General features: G+C 41.9%; 1 protein-coding gene across 1 annotated transcript; it reads right to left on the bottom strand.

Annotated features, from left to right (window-relative positions):
* erbb3a (erb-b2 receptor tyrosine kinase 3a) lies at nt 1-16,610 on the bottom strand. Its single transcript, XM_079265255.1, has 29 exons — nt 16,319-16,610; nt 10,468-10,625; nt 9,927-10,113; nt 9,484-9,609; nt 9,298-9,363; nt 8,962-9,080; nt 8,546-8,687; nt 8,268-8,381; nt 7,731-7,848; nt 7,513-7,586; nt 7,325-7,415; nt 7,122-7,139; nt 6,109-6,305; nt 5,890-6,022; nt 5,634-5,727; nt 5,291-5,445; nt 5,160-5,210; nt 4,925-5,066; nt 4,723-4,842; nt 4,526-4,624; nt 3,809-3,994; nt 3,566-3,721; nt 3,334-3,409; nt 3,051-3,197; nt 2,331-2,428; nt 1,988-2,182; nt 1,825-1,893; nt 1,416-1,677; nt 1-1,204 (listed from the first exon to the last, which is right to left on the bottom strand). Exons 1-29 carry the CDS (start codon nt 16,404-16,406, stop codon nt 411-413), a joined length of 4,275 nt encoding a protein of 1,424 aa, XP_079121381.1. The 5' UTR covers nt 16,407-16,610; the 3' UTR covers nt 1-410.
* Between the last annotated feature and the right edge of the window lie 4,039 nt (nt 16,611-20,649).

Here is a 20,649-nt window from a genome sequence, read left to right as displayed (position 1 = left end):
ATAAAAAAAGTTGGTGCTTCAGAACAGTTCAAAATATTTTAATGAGTGGAAAATGTATTTCATATACCACCATTAAAAGAGGTCTCATAACATAAAAAGTCCAAACTCCAAACAAACACATTTGTTCTGAAAAATAAAAGCTTTGTTCATTTCAAAATGTAAACAGAAAAACATAGCTTGTATTCTGTTCATTTCTGTTAGTGTTATCAACACTCTGTGCTTTTATTTCTGGAAACGCCCCAAATCACAAGCCCGAATTCAAGAAATAACGTCGGCCTGTTGAAGAGTCGAGCAGGTTGGGTTTTTGAAATTGTGTCATAGGCTACATTATGAACTGCAAATTGCATTTCCTGTTTCGGGTCCTTCATGACTAAGTCTCAGAGGGAAGTTCGTGAGATTAAAAATGTTCTTCATGTCGGCACGGCGTTGGGCTTCAGAAACATCCTGCTGTGCCAGTAGTCTGGATTGTCAAAAGATTTGTCGACAGCTGCAGGTTCCCCGACCCCAACTCCAGCTGGCACTTTTACGTAGGGTTCAAACCCAGATTGATGTGTCTCTGTGCCCCCTGCTGCTCCCTCCCCGCCTTTCTGCAGGTTGTGGTACACCACAACATCTCCAGGCCGCAGGGCAGCAAAGGAGTCCATGTCCTCATACTCATACGCCTCCTCCCCGTCTTCGTCCTTTCCCTCTATCTTCAGCTCCTTCTTGTCTCGAAGAGCTTGACGCAGCTTCGGCTGTCTGTTTGTGTAATGATAGTTACTGTCCTCCACATATTCCTCCTCCTCTTCCTCCTCCTCCTCCTCCTCTTTGCCCATCCTTGCTTGCGTCGGAGGAGGAGGAGGAATGTCAGGCACTGGAGGGCTTTCATCCTTTTCATTACCCCTGATGTCCATGTATTCATATTCAACTTCATTAGATCCCTGCTGCTCTGAATCGGAGTTGTGATTGCTTTTTGTGTGACCTCCTCGGACCTCCACGGACGATGTGGTGTCACCTGAGCACGCTGTCGCTTGTGACGATACGGAGGAGGTGCGCTTCTTGTTCGGCTTCAGCCAGTTGCTGCTGTGCCTGGGCGAGACAGCTGTTACACATGTCTGCTTGTTCATATACTCATATTCTTCTTCATCTGGGTCATCCAGGAGGCCCGACGAATGAGACTTACCCATCCTGCCAGGAACGGCCCGAGATGAGGAAAGTAGGGTTTCTGACAAAGAAAAGAAAGAAAAGTGGATAAAGTGAGGTTTGCAGGAGAGTAATGTGTGAGGAGCTACAAAGAAAATACTATTAACTTCGACAATTTCTATTAATTCATTGAAAGGGTGGCAGAACTAACCCAGACATATTACACCCTTTTCAGAGGAAAGATGATTGACTATATCATTTCAATATATTTCAAATATGAATGATGCTATCACCTCTCTCTGGGCTGTCTCCAGGAAGCACATATCCATTCTGGTCCTCTTCCTCCATCTCTGGTGATGGAGTCTCTGGTGGCCCGCCGGACATGCTGTCCCTCTGCGACATGTAAGCGCTGTCCTCGCGTTGACGTCGTCTCTTCGGGCTACCAGCCAGAGAAAAGTCCTCACTCATCTCCAGCTCCACTGCTGTGCCGCAGCCCTCCGAGCTCTCAGACACAGTGCGGGCTGAGTTTAGTCGAGAGCGTGACTGCCACATGGCCTACACAAGGCAACACAAACACACCTGCATTCGTAAAATGGCAAGACGAATGTGCAGCAGGATGCTGGTGATAATATGTTTAAATAGTACCTAATTATGATCAGTTACACAAAACTGTTTATCTAAAAAGTAGACTGTTTTAGCTACCTGTCCTGGGTTGTCAAAACCTGGGGTCATAGGCAGGTAGCCCACCACGTTTGATGGAGAAATAATCACCTTTACAAGAAAAGACAGGAGTGAGATTTAGATGGTGACAGAAAAGACATTTCCAGATGTAAACTGGCCATGAAATTGACAAGAAGACTCTTACTCTGGAAGTGTCCATCCTGGAGAGGCGGCTGAGGCTCCTGGCTTGAGACAAGTGGTGAGAGGCTCGAGTCATACCATCTACCACCGCCTCCTCGTTCTGGTCCTCCAGCTGAATGTGTAGGTCGTCCAGGTCGTCCAGGTCTGCACTCCGCTGGGCGAGTTCATCAGGGGCCGAGTCCTGTTGGTTGCAGTCCTCCTGGTGGACAGAAGTGAGACATAAATTAGCATATTGTATGTACGTTTTTACTAAAGTGCCACAATAAACAGAACTATTCTGCCCACAGAAACAACAAGTGCTGTTACCGATCGGGTGGCTATACTGATAAACACAAAGCCTTCCTTACTTTGATCACCAGGTAGCGAGGCGGGTCTCTGGCCATTCTGGTGAATTCATTTCCCAGCTCTTTGAATGTTGGACGGACATTCTCATCAATCATCCAACCTTGAAATTAAAAAATGAAAGCCACAGTTTGCCACTCGTTTCTATGAAACCAATGCACCATAAGGAGCATCTGAAACTAATTAAATACAATATAAACACAACTTAGTCTTTAGCCATGCTAGCAGCTCTGTGAGGTCGTACAGCGATGCTTTGAGCTAAATGCTAACGTCACCATTTAAACATGATCACAATGCTAAGCAGCAGGTATTCATGTTTTACCGTATTCACCATCTTGCTAACATTTGCTAATTTGATGTAAACACAAAGCCTGAAGTGAGAGTCATTCGTTTTGCAGGTATTTGGGAATAAATCAAAGTATTGGACAAATTCAATTTTGACCCGATGATGGCGCTGACATGTAATAGTTTATGGACAATTTATTAAAATTCAAAAATTGACTTTTTGGTGGCAAAAAAGAAAATGTCCGGCAACCACCAAAGTAATTATAGGATCCATCCTCTGGAGATCATGACTGTACAAAATGCCATTGCAATCTGAATCTGAATCCAATAGTTGCATTCTGATTCATCTGCTATCATGTCTTAAATGCATACGTTTGCATTACTGCTTTCATTTTGTAGGTCAGACCAGTGTAAAAGAAGTATCGAAGACAAGCACTCACACTTGACCATGACCATGTAGACATCAATGGTGCAAATTTGAGGCTGGGACAGACGCTCGCCCGTTTCCAATAGATCAGGAACGTCCTGTGGGCGCATCGTAGTGTACGGCTCAGCCCCATTGGACATCATCTCCCACACTGTCACACCTAAATGAAGGGGACAAATATAATGTGGCATGAAACAGCACGACTGGTGCAGCTGGAACATCCACACCTCCACCTCTGTTTTCATTAACACTCAATATTACCCCAACTGGGATTTGTAAAATGGTTTACAACTCACCGTAACTCCAGACATCGCTCTGATGTGTGTATCTGCGAAACAAGATGCTCTCTAAGGCCATCCATTTGATTGGTGTCTAAAGACGTAAAAAGAGAATGTCTTCATTAATTACGTCAGTGAAAACAACAGAGCAAGTGTTCAGTGAATGTACGCAAAATAAGTTCATGTCAAAGGCTCTGTTAATGAACGTTGATCATATTACTGAGTATCTTTTCTCAACCGGGCTACGGACCTTGACCTCATTGTAAAAGTACTTCTTGTCATCCGGGTAAAGTAGGTCTGCAATGCCGTAATCTGAGATCTGGGCTGTGTAATTATTCTTCAGGAGCACATTTCTCGCGGCGAGGTTCCTGTGGACCATCCTGTTCTCCTCCAGGTAATACATGCCCTGATGAGAAAGGACAACTGCGTTTAAGACCAATTAGTGCTCCACACACAGTCCGCACAGACAAACAAAAAAAGGTTGGTCCTTTACCTTTGCGATTTGAACACACCAGTTGAGCAGCCTTTGTGGGCTGAGTTTGTTCTTGCAGTTCCTGACGTGCTCCAGCAGGGAGCCCTGACTGCTGAGCTGAGTGACGATCTGCAGGCTGGCCCCGGGACAGATACCCAGGGTCCTGACGACATTAATGTGGCCCATGCTTCCAATGGTCATCATGTGCTGCAGTGAGCATTAAGAGTAAATTATTGCAGACTTTCAAAAGAAATAACAACCTTTAATTCAGGTTTTAAAGAAATGCTTAAATACTTTTAGTATCAAATATTCACTTCTTGTGGGCTGTGAAAAGTTTGAAGATTGCTTCTTCAAGAAGGTTAAACATCATAATGTCCAAATAAACCTCTCACATTTCTCAAGCTCCTGCAACATATGAGACTCATCTCTATGTTCAACATATTACAGATAAATAATCCTCATATCGCCAATAAATCCTGTTGTGGGGAAATTAGTTCTTGAAAACCTACTTCATACAGATCACGAGAAGTGCTGCAGGAGTGATTTAAGAAGTTTCCTCAGATAAATTACGGCATGTTATTGTTATTTTGTTTTGAAGTGACTCCGGGAACTTCTGTGAATCCAAGATGGCTCCTCCAAGTTGCAAGCTACAAACCTTTCAGATTCACCTTTCACGCCTACCTTTAAGTGAGTATTTGGTACACAAAATATATTTTCCTTTAAGTCATGTTTTCTTACATCCGTCAGCTCATAGAAGGTCTGCCGCTTGGTGCGATCATGAATCGTCTTTATGGCCACAGGAAGCTTCACTGTATCGCCCTCAGGGATCCAAATGCCCTGTGTGGTAAGAAATAGAGACAGATTCAAAATGTGTTGAATCAATATCAAATGTGCAAGTGGAGAATGGAATAGACAATTGCCACAATCAACATTACCTTATGGACTGATCCAAACACTCCGTTACCCAGCAGCTTGATCTGACGGAGCTCTGTGGTCTTCAGGATCCGAGCATGGACTTTAGAGCCTTTCTCTCCATGATCCAGAGGTTCAAAACTCTGAGAGACCCACAGATCATGCGTTCAAACAAATGCTTACTGAAGTATAACAACATCGTAAAGACCTCAGACTCTGACTGACCTCTCCGCTCTCCATGTATCTCCTCACGGCTCGCTTGCGACGGATGGCGAGACCTCGACGGTACAGAACAGTCAGCACGAAAACAGAGAATGAGACAAAAAAAACGGCAATCACTCCCAGGACGATGGCTGTGGTCGTTTGTCTGATGACAGATGGAAAGGAAGAAGAGATGTCACATGAGCTGTTAATAAATCGAAATGTCTAAGTTACATAAAACATGTCAGATTCAACTCACCCAGAAATGTACCGTGAAGGCCCACAGTCGCTAATTCTTGGGCCGTAGCACCTATAAACACAGGAAAGAGGTAAGTTTGAGTCAAACACAAACACATGAATACACATAGAAATAACTCACTCATATCTCACCCTTGGGTGCAGTTGATGTGGCACGGTTCACAGCTGCCCTGCTTGTTGGGGTATTTAAATATAACTTCCTCCCCTCCCATCAAGCCCTCAGGACACAAGGACACACAGTGGGGACCGTCCTGCAGGCTGGCACATGCAACACACTGATCCGCTCCCTTGAAAGACGTAGGGACAGTTTAGTTGACAGACAGAAGCCAGTGGTAATGCGGAGTATAATTATGTCACTAGGTGGCAGCAACCAACCCAAAGTAACTACAAATAGAATTGTTGAGATGAGAGAAGTTGTTTTGTGGAGATCACTGTTCAGCCTGCTGTTTGTCTCACTGAATAGAGAGAATCATACCGGGCCTGTGCAAGTCTGCTTCCCCTCCTGGACCTTACACTCAGGATGGCATGGCATACACTCCCCTGATTGAGTAGCAAACTCCCGCCTCTTCCTGCAATCAGAGCCAAAAGCCAATCACTTTCAAAATCTTTCAACAGACTGCAGATAAGATTGAAACCCTTGGGACAGCAACGCCACAGCAAACATTACTCACATTAAGACAAACACTGGGAATTATATTATTCATATCAATGTTGTTTTTGTTAAGACTCACCCAGTTAAGAACATGCAGTCTGGCACGCACGTTCCGCCCCTGCTGTACTTCTTACAGGACAGACACTGGTTTGGCCCCTGGTCCCAGCAGCCATCAGAGGAGCACAGGGGGTCACAAACATGGCCCTCATCAACTACAAACGCAACAGAACAAAACATTACTGTATCATCATGCACACTGACAAATGAGCTGGTTAAAAAATGATCCTCCCTCACTCACCACACTGATTTATTGGTCTGTTCTGGCGTAGCTGTAGGTGAGAGCCGATGGTCACGATATGCGTCCAGTTAACGGTGTATTGGTAGCAGAGCTTCTTGTTTACTGTGATGTAGACGCCACCGCCGTTTATTTTTCGCAGCGAGCGTAACCCCAGCGAGGTCAAAGAGCGGATCTTCACCACCAGAAGAGCGTAGCCCCTGACGAAAGTGGAAAATAAATGCCGTGTAAGAAATTTATATTTGACAATGTTGTGATTCTGTTTAAATCACTGAAGAAGCAAAGAAATGTCTTTATAATTTGAATGCGCAACTGGCTGTTTTTACAGTATAAACATTTATTGTTTTTGGTTCACAAATTCATAAAAAAAATACACATTTCATACAGTAAAGTGTCCAGGGCTTTCCAGTTTTTCAAAATCATATAAATGACAGGACATTCACTGATCGGACACAGATCAGTGAATGATGATTTTATTCAGGCTGAGTGAATTTCACCCATCCAATATTCTTTACTTGACTCAAATTCAGTGCAGTTGTATTTCTGTTCTGTTTGTCTGAATTTGTGAACCTCAAAAAACAATAGTTCCTCTATACGTACTGAAAAAATCAAGGATAAATACTAACCACATATAAACAAGTACATGTTTTTCAATGTAAACCTACAAAACAAAGAATTTTGTATTTACATTCCTACATTATGTGAGTAGTCAGAAGTGATTAAACTTTGCCATGAGAAGTTCAGTTATATGGTTGAAATTATTTCTTTGCTTCCATAAAATAAAACATCACATACCAAACCTTTGCAGCCAAATAGCCAATCAGTTTTCATCAGAAAGAGCATGCAAGTAAACCTTGTGAATTCATTAAAGAGTTGCACCCACCACCATCTCAATCACACAATCCCAGTACTGAATATGAGAATATAAGAAAAATATAATATAATAATATCTAAACCAAGAAGAATGATTTCAAACCAAGATGAAGAGGCGGACATATGTTCAATATTTACTGTACCTTTTAGAGCTCGGCCCTCTACATTGGGTAAAAATGAGGTATAACAAGGGAACAAAGAGATAGAAGACATCAGATTCATGCCAGCGATGCTTAGTCTGCGATGCAGTGAAAGATAAAACAACGCGATAATAACAGGGCCTTAGTCATCAGGAGAAACAAAAACAATGTTAGAACAAACAGAGAAAACAACAACTACTACTCACTTGTAAAGTTTTCTGCCCTGAATTGTTTGGAGGTTGGAGAAGACTGACAGGTCAGACATGTTTGCAGGCCACGACTGGATACTGAGGCTGTCTGAAAACAAAGACATTGCATTCCAGAGAACTTAACTAGACTGTAAACACGGCGAGTGACATTAAAATCAAAAGAATAGTGAAGGTTTTCATCACACCTGTAATCTCCCTAACAGTGTTGAAGACTTTCAGTTTCTCTGGATCGAGGGCTGGCACACGTTTGTAAGCATCACTTTGAAAAGAGAAGAAGAAAAGATCAACAAATAAATACCTGTTCCAAGAAGAGTATAGACAAAGCACATATGGAAATACTTATTAACCTATGAAATACCATAATTCATGAATTCATTTAATTAATGGCAACGTATGAGTTTACCCTTCGATGCCTATCACCAGGAAGTTGAGACTGCCCTGAATCTTAGTGCAGTTTATGAAACTGTCGATGTTAAAAGCATCTACTGTCTGTCTGGTTGGACCTCCTGTACCATGACAAGCTGAGAGGAAGATGAAGAAGAGGAAGAAGAAAAGGTTAAGAACATGTGATGTCAGTTAGAGACAACCAGCACAGTGCTGGAAATACCAGCCAAAAATACATTGACTCAAATACTGTGCTTATAAATGTGAGCTACTTGATCATTTCCATGTTGTGCTACTTTATTCTACTCTTCCACATCTTATCGGGACATATTCATTAAAATACATTTATTTGACAGCAGATTCATATTTGACATACAAAACATATGATCAACCATTATAATACTTTCTTGTTGATTTAGCGATTAATAACTGCTCCATCTCGACCAGCTATACATGCTGCTGACACATAATATAATATAATATAATATAATCAGCAGGGACACTGTTAGCTCCACTTGTCTCGAAGTAACTGTCTTCTATGTTGAATTAAATATACCTTTTGGACAGAGGCCTCCACAGGTTTCACATCTTTTCACTCCGTTTTTCTCCACCTCCATTTTATCAGACGGGCAATTGCTTACACACGAGCTTTCGTCCACCACAAAGTTAGCTTTAAAAAAGAAACAAAAAAATTCAACCGCTGCTTTATGAAAAGCTTTAAATGCTGAACAAAGTGTTGTACGAACATAAAAAGTGGATTGATGCTGAGAACAGCAACTGTATATATAAACTGTGAGTCCGTGTGAACACATAAGGCAGCGTGTGTCAACTCACCAGGGCACTGGGCCACACAGATGGAGCCATACTGGTACTTGGCATTGGGATTGGGCTCCAGTTTGAATGTGTGCTTGTTGTAGATGAGGGTCTGGGGACACAGAGGCACGCAGGCGCCCGAGTTGTTGAAGTTCCTGCAAGCCTGAAAAATGTCACATACAGACAGCGCCGTCAGCAATACAGCTTATAGATGTGTTTTAAAAAACATATTTATGATAAACTATTTTCACAGCAGACATTTTGACGAGTCATAGTAGGAAAAGCACATAATGAGGGCTCTGTTCTACGGAAATGTGCCAGTGTGTCATGACCAAATTGAATTCAGCCATCATTCGTTTCATGTTATACACCTGTGATTTTGCTGCTGTGACGTGTCAGAATGTCTTCTGTGTTAACAGGCCTATCGAAGTACTCACAAAGCAGTCTGTATCCAGGGGTCCAGTGCAGCCTCCGGCACACGCTATGTGACAACACTCGCTTGGGTTTCTACCAAAACATCGGCTGTTGCACTGAGGGGCGCACACAGTCTTCGTCACTGAAAGAGAGTTGAGGGTATGTTAATTTGTTAATCTATTACCAGCAGTGGTTACAAACTGTTAAGGCACCTCTTCATAGTTATTTGACCCTCAATGCCCCCCCCCCCCCCCCCCCCCCATACAACATCCATATACGGGCAACTTTTTCAGAAAAAAGACACCATGGTTACTGCACTACACAACTGAGTTGATCCGTGGGAAGTAAATGTCACTCACAGATCTGGCACGATTCATTTCCTGGATCCCAACATTGAAGGTCTCCACATGCTTCGTCACAAGGCTCTGCAATACACATGTATTATCAGAAGATGCAGTTTTACATTTTTAAGCAGACCAAAGGTAAACATCTGACATTAAAATGGAAGGTCAGTGATGCTTGTGTGTGTCCTTCTTTGCACTCACTTGCAGGCCCATTGCCCTCAATCATGATATGAGCTGTTCCATCCTTCACGATGTCCGCCCAGTTCAACTGCGGGGCGTAGCTCAGGTTCTGATTCTTGAAGATCTTGACTCCTCCCTCCAGTATCTCTGTGGGCGGCGCACACACACATTTAAATGGTGAAAGACATTGAGCAAAGCAAGCCTGAACGGGCCCATGACTCATCCTTTACTACCACTCGTACAAACTCAGTATAATGTGCTGGTGCTCATGTTACACTGGCAGTTGAGACATACCAGGAACTTCACATCACTGCGACGACACGCACCGCAGCACGCCGACGACCGGTACTCTGTGAAGGTGTGTCTACACTGTGTGGGTGTGGGAGCTCCAACAGTAACCGAGTGTCACATCCTTATCCATCCACCCACACTTGAACACACCAACCGAGTGACTTCCTGTGTACCTGTGAGGTGTGTCATGCCCAGTTCTTGCAGGCCGTGCTTCCCGTCCTTCTGGTAGTTGAGCATCACAGCCAAAGCGTACTGGTCCTCATACAGCGTGGTGCCTCTGATGACACGCAGGTGGTTCATAGGCAGGCGGCTGAACTCGTTGATGGCGATCAAGATGTAGCCTGTCACCTCTCTGATAGACTGCAGGGTTAGCAAACAATGAGAGGGGAGAATTAAAGAACATACAGGTGTTCAAAGAACACTGACTTTCCTCTGATTTAGTTAGTCTCGTGATTGTTATCAGTCACAACATGCTGGCAGCAGAGGTGTGTTTTACTTGTGTTCTCATGAATCACCATGACTGTGATTGATTTAGAAAAGGACATAAATGAGCTCACTGTGCATCTGAGACCACAGACAGTGACAAAGATTTGGCATCAGTCAATCCATATCCATGTCTAGACTGGTTACCATGCAGTTTTTCTCAATGACACACACACAGTAGCTCTGTGAAAGTGGTACAGAGTTAATGACTCCATGTGTTCAAAGCCTCACCTGCAGGAAGGAGAAGTTTCTGCTGTGATCCATCATTATAATCTCAAGGTTGCCCATCACAATCTCACAGCCGGTGTACATTTCCTTCATCAGGTTGTACTGGATCTCGGAGTTTCCTGTCGTGCTCAGACTGTTTTTGGTGCCGGAACAAACGACCACTGCAAAAGCAAAGAACAAACTCTTGTTGATGTCAATATCTTTAGATCCCATGAAAAGATCAAAAAATAAATTAAAATGAATTGATCCTTTTCACAACTGTTTGTTCATCCAAGGCCTCGTCTGGCTTATTCCTCAACCGCTGTCCAAACATCATTCAGCTGATCCTACACACTGCTGTAAATACTCACAAGCCCCAAATATGTGTTCATCCACAACTGAAACTGTCCTCAACGAATATAAACTTTATTTAAACTACAGTGCACTGCAGTATTTTATAAAAAGAGCCAAAGTGAACCCTGAAGTTCTTGGTGTTGTCAAAGCATTAAGAAAATCTCATTCAAGAGACCTTTGACATTTGTAACCATGCCAACAACCTAAAATCCTGCACACCATGTTGCATTGGCTCGCTTCATGTCTCGATAAGAACAGTAGTGGGATTTGTTGTCATTAACAAAATTGTAGAATAACAACAGCTGTATCCACACATTCTTTCATTCATTGCATTTTAAAGACAGTATCATCAGTCATCAGTAGTTTATTAGTATATGTATCTTTGCCTAATGAGAGGAAAGGGGTATAGTACCACAAAAGCCAAAAAGAAAAACTTTCACTGATGTTTACGCAATAGTATCCCAAAAGTAGTCGTTATGAGGGAGCAGTGTATGCTTGATACCACCACTGTGTTCTCTGCTCGCACAAGATCAATGAATGTACTGTAACAGTGTGAAACAAGCTGAGGATTGTACACGGGGCATGTCCTTCTGTGAGACAAACATACAAGGCCTTGTTTATGGTCTGTGGGAGTTCAGCCATTCAGCGTCACTCGAAGGCTGCTTTGCTATTCAAATGTTAGACAGGAGAGAAACAGCAGAGAGAGAATGAAGGATAGAGAGGACAGAGAATTAAACACGAGTGTTGTTCTCAATGTGACGTACTTTGACTAAAAATACAAACATGTACTGGATAACGTACACATTGTGCAAATGCAATATGTCCACATACTTTTAGTCTGGGGTTGTTTTTCAATCGTCTAGTCTCCTCAGTTCAACTTAACTCTCAAAGCTTCAGCATACAATGTTTTTTGATATTACAGCGCATTTCCAAGGGTAAGAACTGTTTCAATTTGACAATGACTTCCTGCAGCAACACAGCTAAACAGCTCCTGTTGACTTGCTATTGATTTCGTTGTACTCTCTAAAGGCTTAAGGAATGTCTTTGCTACACTCAGGTCACGCACCTGTTACATGCTCAACTCTCGAAAACACATTCCTTCAACTGACAATAGAGTCAAAATGGAGCCCAGTACAACAACAGGATCAACAAGGGCATAAAAGGGCTGATGATTATTAACCTCACAAGGCAAACCAGGGGAGTCAAAGAACAGTGTTTGTGTGTGTGTGAGAGAGAGAGGGGGGGGGGAGAGGGAGGGAGAGAGAGAGAGAGAGAGAGAGAGAGAGACAGAGATGCATACGTCCATAAAGTCCTGATAAGAGTCACCTTATTGTGTTACTGAGAACATCGCGTTCAGAGGAACTGGCTCTGTACCAATTATACTAAAGGGTCAGTTCACTAAAATCACAAAACACACATTGCATGGTGTCTAGTCATGCAAATAATTTAGTTTTTTATCTAGAAAAGTCCTGTAGTGAATGGAATTTTGTTTATTTTACGCAAGGCTTTCTTTCCAGAAATAACGTCTAATAGTGGCATCTGTGGATTATCGAGAATAATCAGAACATTGTTCCTAGGATGACGAGCTGCTTTTGACTTCTTTAAATGTAACAATTCACGTTCAGTGTTGTGGGAGTGGAGGCAGGAGGCTCGGAGGTAGATATCTTCATAATGTGTACACGTGTTTTGTCAGTGTGGCTAGTGGGAAGTGGAAGATATGTTTTTGTGTGATTTGGGTGAACTGACCCTTTAAAGAGAATCCCCAGCAGTGATTTCACACACTAAGATGAGTTCACTTGTAAGGAGGAGTACTACTATAATGTCTGTTGTGTCTCTGGAGGGAGCTTTTTAAAGTCTAAGAGAATAAGCCTGTATGGGTAATCTGGATTTAAGAGGACTAAATTTAGATTACAGAAAGTGTTTCAAACTGGGGGCATGGAGTTTGAACCATCTTCGCATTTCCTCGGCAGACAGGGTCAAATGGTGCATTCATGCCAAGTCAAAAAGAAAGGGAACAGAAAAACAGCATTTTTCCAAATGTCTTCACACCAATATGCAAAATTAAGCAATTTCAACGCACTGTATCATGTACCGGTAGTTAATTGTGTCTTAACAAGGGAACCCTGATACAAACAGTGTATAGCTCCTTTAAATTGGTTGAATAAAGTCTGTGAGAAATAGTTCAACAACTATTCCTTTAATATATGATTTAGATATAACAGCAATGGTGGCTTTGCAGATATTTCCCATCAGTTTGTTGTCAATTCTCTGTTCTTTTCACCAACAAGAGACATCGTAGCTGTCAGAAACAACTCAAAAATAATGGTCTTTATATAACATACATACAGCATAACTAAAGACGAATGAGTTGCATGAAGAGAAGTGTTGGGCTATCTCAGCCTCAGGTGTGACCATGTATTTTTAAATCTGTTTCTCGCAAGTCAATCGACTTTACACAACTGAAATCACTGGAGCACATGACATGATCTCTTTAACATTCGCTATGCATGCTGTAGCATAGGCTATTTCTTTATATTAGATGCCCCAGTTTGCTTCATGTCAGGGTTATCACAATGGGTTGCAATGACTAACGTGCTTTCAGAAACTTTTGCTCATTAAAAGCCATTCGATTGAAATGATTTTGAGTTTGAGTTTATGAGCTGCTCAAGGGTGAAGCTTTTTATCAACCCCACCTTAAGCTATCAGCGGACGACTTGCTGCTATTGACTCTACACCCTTTGAATGGCCTGTTGGGAAACACTCGAGAACATCTGCGCACGTATGTTCAAGAACCTTCCAAATGCCACACAGTATGTAGAGTATGCATACAGTTAAAGCACAACCCACAGAGGGGGACAAACCGGTGTGCACACATTCAATGCAGTGTGTTGCAAACCATACAGACGATGCACGAGCTAGAAGCCGGGAATCTCAACAGGCTGAGTGGGTTTTTTTCTGTCAAAGGAGGACTTTCAGATGGATGATGGAGAAAAAAGGAATGGGTTGGAGGGTTCAGAGTTAATACACACACACATTTACACACACACACACATGCACACAATGGCCCTGTTTTGAAAGAGTGTGTCTTAGTGCATCAAGAAGCGTCTTGCTGTCTGTACTGACACTTCACGCTCTGTGTGTCTCCTCACTCTTTTCAGACACCGACTGTCTGCCTTCCTACTTCTTCCATCACTAACTATCAGATACAGGACATGAACTCAAAGCAAGATGGACTCATTGTCCTCGGCACTAAAGTGTAACCCAACACATGATGAAAACACAACACGGATCAGGTTCAGCCGTTTTTTTTTCAGAAAGAAGAGAGGGAGAGAAAGAAAAGAAAAGAGGGAGGAGGAGATAAACAAGCTCAATAAAGCGGTTGAGACGATGTCTGAGGTAAACAGAAACTTGGCACAGAATGTGCCAGAGATTACTGCATACCTCACAAGTGAGCACACACACACACACACACACACACACACACACACACACACACACCTGAGCACCTGAGCACCTGAGAACAGAATGATAAATTGTGTGTGCTCCCAACATGCAGGACTTTGATGAACAGACGAAGGCAGACACAGAGAATTACTTAACATCATGCTTTGCTAACAGGAGCGGCAGCATATTTGCTTTTTGACGGGTCGGTTATACACCTGTAAATGTAGAGAAGCACTTTAAAGAGGCACCACCTATTGTTGTTTTCTTAAAAGATATGAAATCAAATTTTACACTGATACATGAGCCCCCTCTGAAACATCTCACATTTAAAGAGACATGACCTATGCATTATTTTGTCATGATAGTATTTTTAGAATACAAATTCACTTCCTGTTGGCACAACAACTGTATTTGAAAATGAAAGTGCTACAAATGAGCTATACCTGTGTTGTTTGTTTACAACGTGAACATGTTTGTGTAATGTGTGTTTGTGTGTTTTGAAAAGCACTTAATAATCTTGATTCCTGCAGAAAAGTGCAGTGAGGATCTAAAATGACAACTGGCTTTGAAGTTTAACCTAAAAAGACACCACGAGTCCAAACACACAAAAAACGATATTACAATTGGTTATTTCATTTTAGTATGGTTGGCCAATTAACCTCATATTACAACAGACATGTTCATCAAATGTTTGGTGTACAGATACACCTACATCTACATAACAACAGCAATGTCTTTCATAACTACATGGTTACTGCACAACAAAATCCTGTTTAACAACTGGCTTAAAGAGCAGGACTGATGGGAGAAACTAGACATCTGAAATGCCATTAGTTTATGGACATTACTGACTCTGAACAAGCAAATGTTTCAATCAAGGTTTGCATCAATGCTCCTCTTCAATATAAAAATGCTTAATGAAACATTAGCTACACACCAAGTTAACTGAGTTTGTTGTGTTTTATACTTTGTTATGGATTTCAGAACGCATTTACAGCATCCATTACAGTACAGAACCTCTTACAAACAATCAAATCTTCCTTCTCATGTGATCAAACTGTATTTTTTTATAATACTGTTTTTACTTCAGGTGCCAGAGGCGTTGTCACCTGAGCATCAGCGGCCTAAGCATCGACGCTCTCATGTTCACATAGCTCTTCTCTGAATCAGAGCACCACTCGATTCACCTGCAGCCAACAAGAGCACGAGGCCAAAGTTCACAAAGTCTTGCTGGGATTCAAATCACAACACCCGTCTCTCTGCCTCAAACGCGTCAGGTCAATACATTTAATGGAGATCTTTATTAAAGTGCAATCTTGTCGTGATGAAGGATTTCCATCTTATGTTACTTTCTACTTCACTATATTTCAGAGGGAAGTATACACTTACACTTGTTATTTAGTCACATTTATTTGAGTCATTGTTGGCAACAAAACATTACTAAGTTGCAGCCTCTCAATTGTGAGGTTTTGCTCCATTGCAAACTGCTAAGTATGCACTTTCGACTTTTGATTATTATTATATCTTTTTTTATATTGTAGTATACTTTTACTTAACTAGTAAATCAGAATACTTACTCTAAAGGAGATTTACACTTTTACAGAGAGCATTTTTATTTGAAAGGAAATCTCTTTTGGGCTGACTGTGGTTGTCAGTCAACAGGCGGTGTAAGGTTGGGCTCCTCTGTCGCAAAGCCTTGAAACAATTGAGTCAAACATGATAAAGCCCACACAGAGTCGTGGGAGAGGTGCGGGTGACTCACAGCAAACAAGTTGTACGTGTGCGGAACAGGTTCTCGTGTGTGGTTTGTGAGATAGGACAGGTGTTTTGTCAGCAGGCTAGAGAGCAACTCTAATCCAGGTGTTCGGAGGGATTTGTCAAATATATTCTGGGAAATTTGAGAATAAAAAAAAAGGATGATGCTGTACAGAAAAGATGATTGTGTGTGTGTGTGTGTGTGTGTGTGTGTGTGTGTGTGTGTGTGTGTGTGTGTGTGTGTGTGTGTGTGTGTGTGTGTGTGTGTGTGTGTGTGTGTGTGTGTGTGTGTGTGTGTGTGTGAGAGAGTTTGTGAGCCCACCTCCTTGTGTCTGCGCGCTGCAGAGTTGGAGAGCAAACGGCAACAGGACGCACAGCACCTGTTGCACCTTCCTCGTGAGGGCGGCCATCCTCACTCAAATTTCCAAGCTGGTGACGTTTTAAACAAACATTTCCATCACATTAATAAGAAGACGTTTGTCCTTTTCGCATCGAAAATCGTGCTCGGTCCTTTCAATCCGATAGAGTCCATTCAGAAACAACAATCGTCTTTCTTATTCCTTGCCTTCGCTTTCTTCTAATATTCAAATTTAGACGGAAATCCACCCGATGGTGAAAACCTGTTGGTGTTTTCTCTGTTTGACATTTAACTGAGCCGTAACTTTACGAGCTGTCCGCTTCATCTCGTGTGAGAGGAATCACTACAGCGCAATGATTGGAGCTCAGCGCGGAGCCAATCAGCGGTGGGACCGTCTGTTTCTCTGGCACTGATTTAAGTGGGAGGGCCTGCTTGCACAGCACTTACACAACCTGGAAGATTCAGTGGCTGAGTGTCATTCTTCCACATCCAGGGAAATGACGATGCTTTTTGGCCATGAAACACTAGAATGGATGCATTCAGGGGCAGGTGTCAGTCTTCAACAATGTTTTTCCTATAGTTGATTTAGGTTTATTGATCAATATTGTGTATGGAAATAGTTTGTAGGACCTATTTTGTAAAATAAAAATATGAATCATTCTTTAGATGCAAGGCCAAATAGTTTGGATGAGGAAGGCTTTGGATGTTATATTGCACAGTGGGTCTGCAGTAAAGTAAGTTATTCAGCAATGTTCCAAACTAAAGATGGCCTACAACGACATCCACTTAAACATAGACAATGGCAGAAGTTCAGTCTTAGTGTTACTAGATCTCAGTGCTGCATTCGACACGGTCGACCATGCCATACTCCTAGAAAGACTAAAAATCTGGATGGGACTCTCTGGCACAGCACTTAACTGGTTTGAATCCTACTTGAAGGGCCGAGAATACTTTGTGTCTGTATCTGATTACACATCAGAGCTGACTAAAATGACATGTGGTGTTCCCCAAGGTTCAATACTGGGGCCTCTTCTGTTCAACATCTACATGCTTCCACGAGCTCAGATTATGGAAAACAACAAAGTGTGTTATCATAATTATGCAGACGACACACAAATCTACATAACTATGTCACCAGGGGACTATAATCCCATACAAGGGCTGGCTAACTGCATTGAACAAATCAACAACTGGATGTGCCAGAGTTTTCTTCAATTAAACAAAGATAAAACAGAAGTAATTGTTTTTGGTACCAAGGACGAACAATTGAAAATCACCGCTCAGCTTCAATCACTGATGTTAAAACCAACAAACCAAGCCAGAAATCTAGGTGTAGTTATGGATTCAGACCTCAACCTGAACAGCCATATCAAGACAATTACAAAATCAGCCTACTATCACCTGAAGAATATATCAAGGATTAGAGGATTTATGTCTCAACAGGATTTGGAAAAACTTGTCCATGCATTTATCTTCAGCAGACTGGACTACTGTAACGGTGTGTTTACAGGTCTCTGTAAAAAGTCCGTCAGAAAGCTGCAGCTGATTCAGAACGCTGCAGCTCGAGTCCTCACTAAGACCAGGAGGGTGGACCACATCACTCCAGTTCTGAGGTCTTTGCACTGGCTTCCTGTCCAACAAAGAATTGACTTTAAAATCCTGCTGTTGGTTTACAAAGCACTGAATGGTTCAGGGCCAAAATACATCTCTGATCTGCTGCTACCTTATGAACCATCCCGACCCCTCAGGTCGTCTGGGACCGGTCTACTATCTGTTCCCAGAGTCAGAACTAAACATGGAGAAGCAGCGTTCAGTTTTTCTGCTCCACATATCTGGAACAAAGTCCCAGAAAGCTGCAGGTCTGCTGAGACCCTCAGCTCATTTAAATCAAGATTGAAGACTTTTCTGTTTGCTGCTGCCTTTAATTGAACCACATTCAATTAATATATTAATACATTTCCTGCATTTCTACATTTTACTACTGTGTTTTATTTCTTACACTGTTTCTTTAATTGTTTTTAAATCTCCTTTTCTTTTGCCTTATGTTTTGATGCTTTTAATGGTTTCATGTGAAGCACTTTGAATTACCTTGTTGTTGAAATGTGCTCTACAAATAAACTTTCCTTGCCTTGCCTTACAAATTGCTTCGCAATAAAAGCATCATAATACACAGACAGGACAAAAGTAGAATTACCAACGAAATAGAATTTACAAAACAGAAATAACATTTAAAGAAACATCAGTAAGAAAGCGTGAGGGATGATCTCAGGAGTAAAGTTAAGAGACAAAGAAAACAAACACTCATATCTCATTTTATTTTAAGTTGAGTTCTGGGACGATCCAGAACAAAACCAAGAGGAGGGAAATCATTTAGAAGTACATGTTCCAAATGTACAAAAGTAGGGAAAATACCCCCAAAAAACTGCAACTTGTGTGTGCAGTTTTGTAGGTTGTACAGTCCCACCAAGATATAAATTGTGTCCATTTACACAGCAGAGCTTTCCCAACAATGTGTCGGTGGAGCATTTTGCCTTCATTTGAAAGTTTGACTGTTAAAATGGGCGATGTGGACGGAGATTAAGTGGGATGATCTCCAACAAAGGTCACAATCAAACCAGGAACATTGTGATCACACTGCACTTTGAGCTCAGAAAGAGGCATGTCTTATCATCAGCATGATTTTTGGTACCAGCATCTAAAATGACCAGGCATTTGGAAACCTCTGACAAAGTATGACATTTGTTCTCAAAAAACTGCACTGATTCGCAGACTTGATGTGCAGAATAACCTGCACAGAAGTGTGGGTGAAGCTGTGCACAGGTGACATTTCCCCCTTTAGTCTGCATTTGTCATACATTTAATTCATGAACATTGTGTGCACTGCATTTTAACTCTTCACATTTTTGTGCTCAATGACTGTGAAAATGCAAATACCGTGTCGACATATTATTACGGTCAGAACAGGTTTGTCACTTCCTCATTCCCCCTCACAACCAAACAACAAAGAATGGACCATTTGTACCGCCCTGAAGAAAAGAAATACACCCCTTCTAGCACTGTCCTCTAAAAAACACAACAAATAAAAAAGATCTGTTCTCCTCCTGCTCCTTTGTATAAGTCACTCTGTCACTGTTGTTCCTCAGGAGCATTTCATACATCTGTTGTCTTAACGATCGGGCTTTGACCCCTCCACTCCTTTTTGCTGGTGCCCTGGTAATATAAGATTGTTTTTTATTGCTGTATCATTCTATTGCTGCATGATCTTACTGATGTACTTCGGACTAATTTAACGAGTTATCAGCATCAGCTAATTGCTTGACATGTGAGTATTATAAACCAAGTCAAGTTGCACAGCAGGAAGTGCTCTTCCTGAAGCCAGCCATCTTATCTCAAGTCATCGTGTCAGTTCGTCACTCAAGCTTCATGCAAACATCGTCCGCCTGTAAGAGTGGGGGAGCCAGCTGAACTGCTCTGTAGAAAACTGGCTCTGCCTGCAGCCCCGGTCTCTCTGTCACACACACACAAGCAAAACAAACTTCTCCATCGAAACAGGTTTAATTCCATGGAATTATACATCTGACAAGAAAATGTCTCCAGTTCACCAGAAAGAGTCATCTACTTCTTTTCCAGTCAGTTATTTGAAATGTAAAGCTTCCATCGTAAAGAGAGCGTTCAAAACAAATGGTTAATATGTGACCACTACCAGGAAGTCATTCTGAAAGGAAAATGTCCAGAAACAGCCTGCTGAGGAGCATAAGAAATTCAGGGACACACAAAAAGATTGTAAACATCACAAGTGGTCAGTCTGTACTCTCTGCACTTTTATTCTCAATAAAAAAAGTAGCAAAACACACACACACACACACACGCGCGCACACACAGAATGGAACATTCTGTTATTATGATGAGCGTGTTCCTCGCGTGTGACTTACAAATTATAAGCAGCAACAGGTAAACAGGAACCAAGTCTACTTGACCCAAATGTGCTTTTCTACTTACAGTAAATGTTATTTCAGCAGACTGATGGGGAATAAAGTATGACTGAAACCCATGGTTGCCAAAATCAAACATACTCTGCAAGTTGCAAAATGATAATAAAAAAAAGAAATTGCCAGAAAAATGACAAGACATGGCCAGTCAAGATTCCAGAATTACTGGGGCCATTATTCCAAACAGCCGTCCCACAGACCAGGAAATTCTATGAATTAGTTTGGATGTGTTTCAATGCTTTATTCAAAACTGTTTTTTAAAAGCTGTTTAATTTAAAAACAGTTGCATGTTCCGCAGTTTCTCAT

Source organism: Melanostigma gelatinosum (genome assembly GCF_949748355.1).
Source record: "Melanostigma gelatinosum genome assembly, chromosome: 3".
NCBI lineage: Eukaryota > Metazoa > Chordata > Actinopteri > Perciformes > Zoarcidae > Melanostigma > Melanostigma gelatinosum.
This window is presented reverse-complemented; position numbering and strand designations above follow the sequence as displayed.

What these genes read in the sequence shown, in the direction of transcription:
- erbb3a (XM_079265255.1), bottom strand. Translation starts at nt 16,406, where the DNA reads ATGGCCGCCCTCACGAGGAAGGTGCAACAGGTGCTGTGCGTCCTGTTG. An exon ending in CAGCGCGCAGACACAAGGAG is followed by an intron (nt 10,626 to 16,318) that starts GTGGGCTCACAA and finishes TTGCTTTTGCAG; the next exon opens with TGGTCGTTTGTTCCGGCACC. An exon ending in CCAGGATGGACACTTCCAGA is followed by an intron (nt 1,894 to 1,987) that starts GTAAGAGTCTTC and finishes TTTCTTGTAAAG; the next exon opens with GTGATTATTTCTCCATCAAA.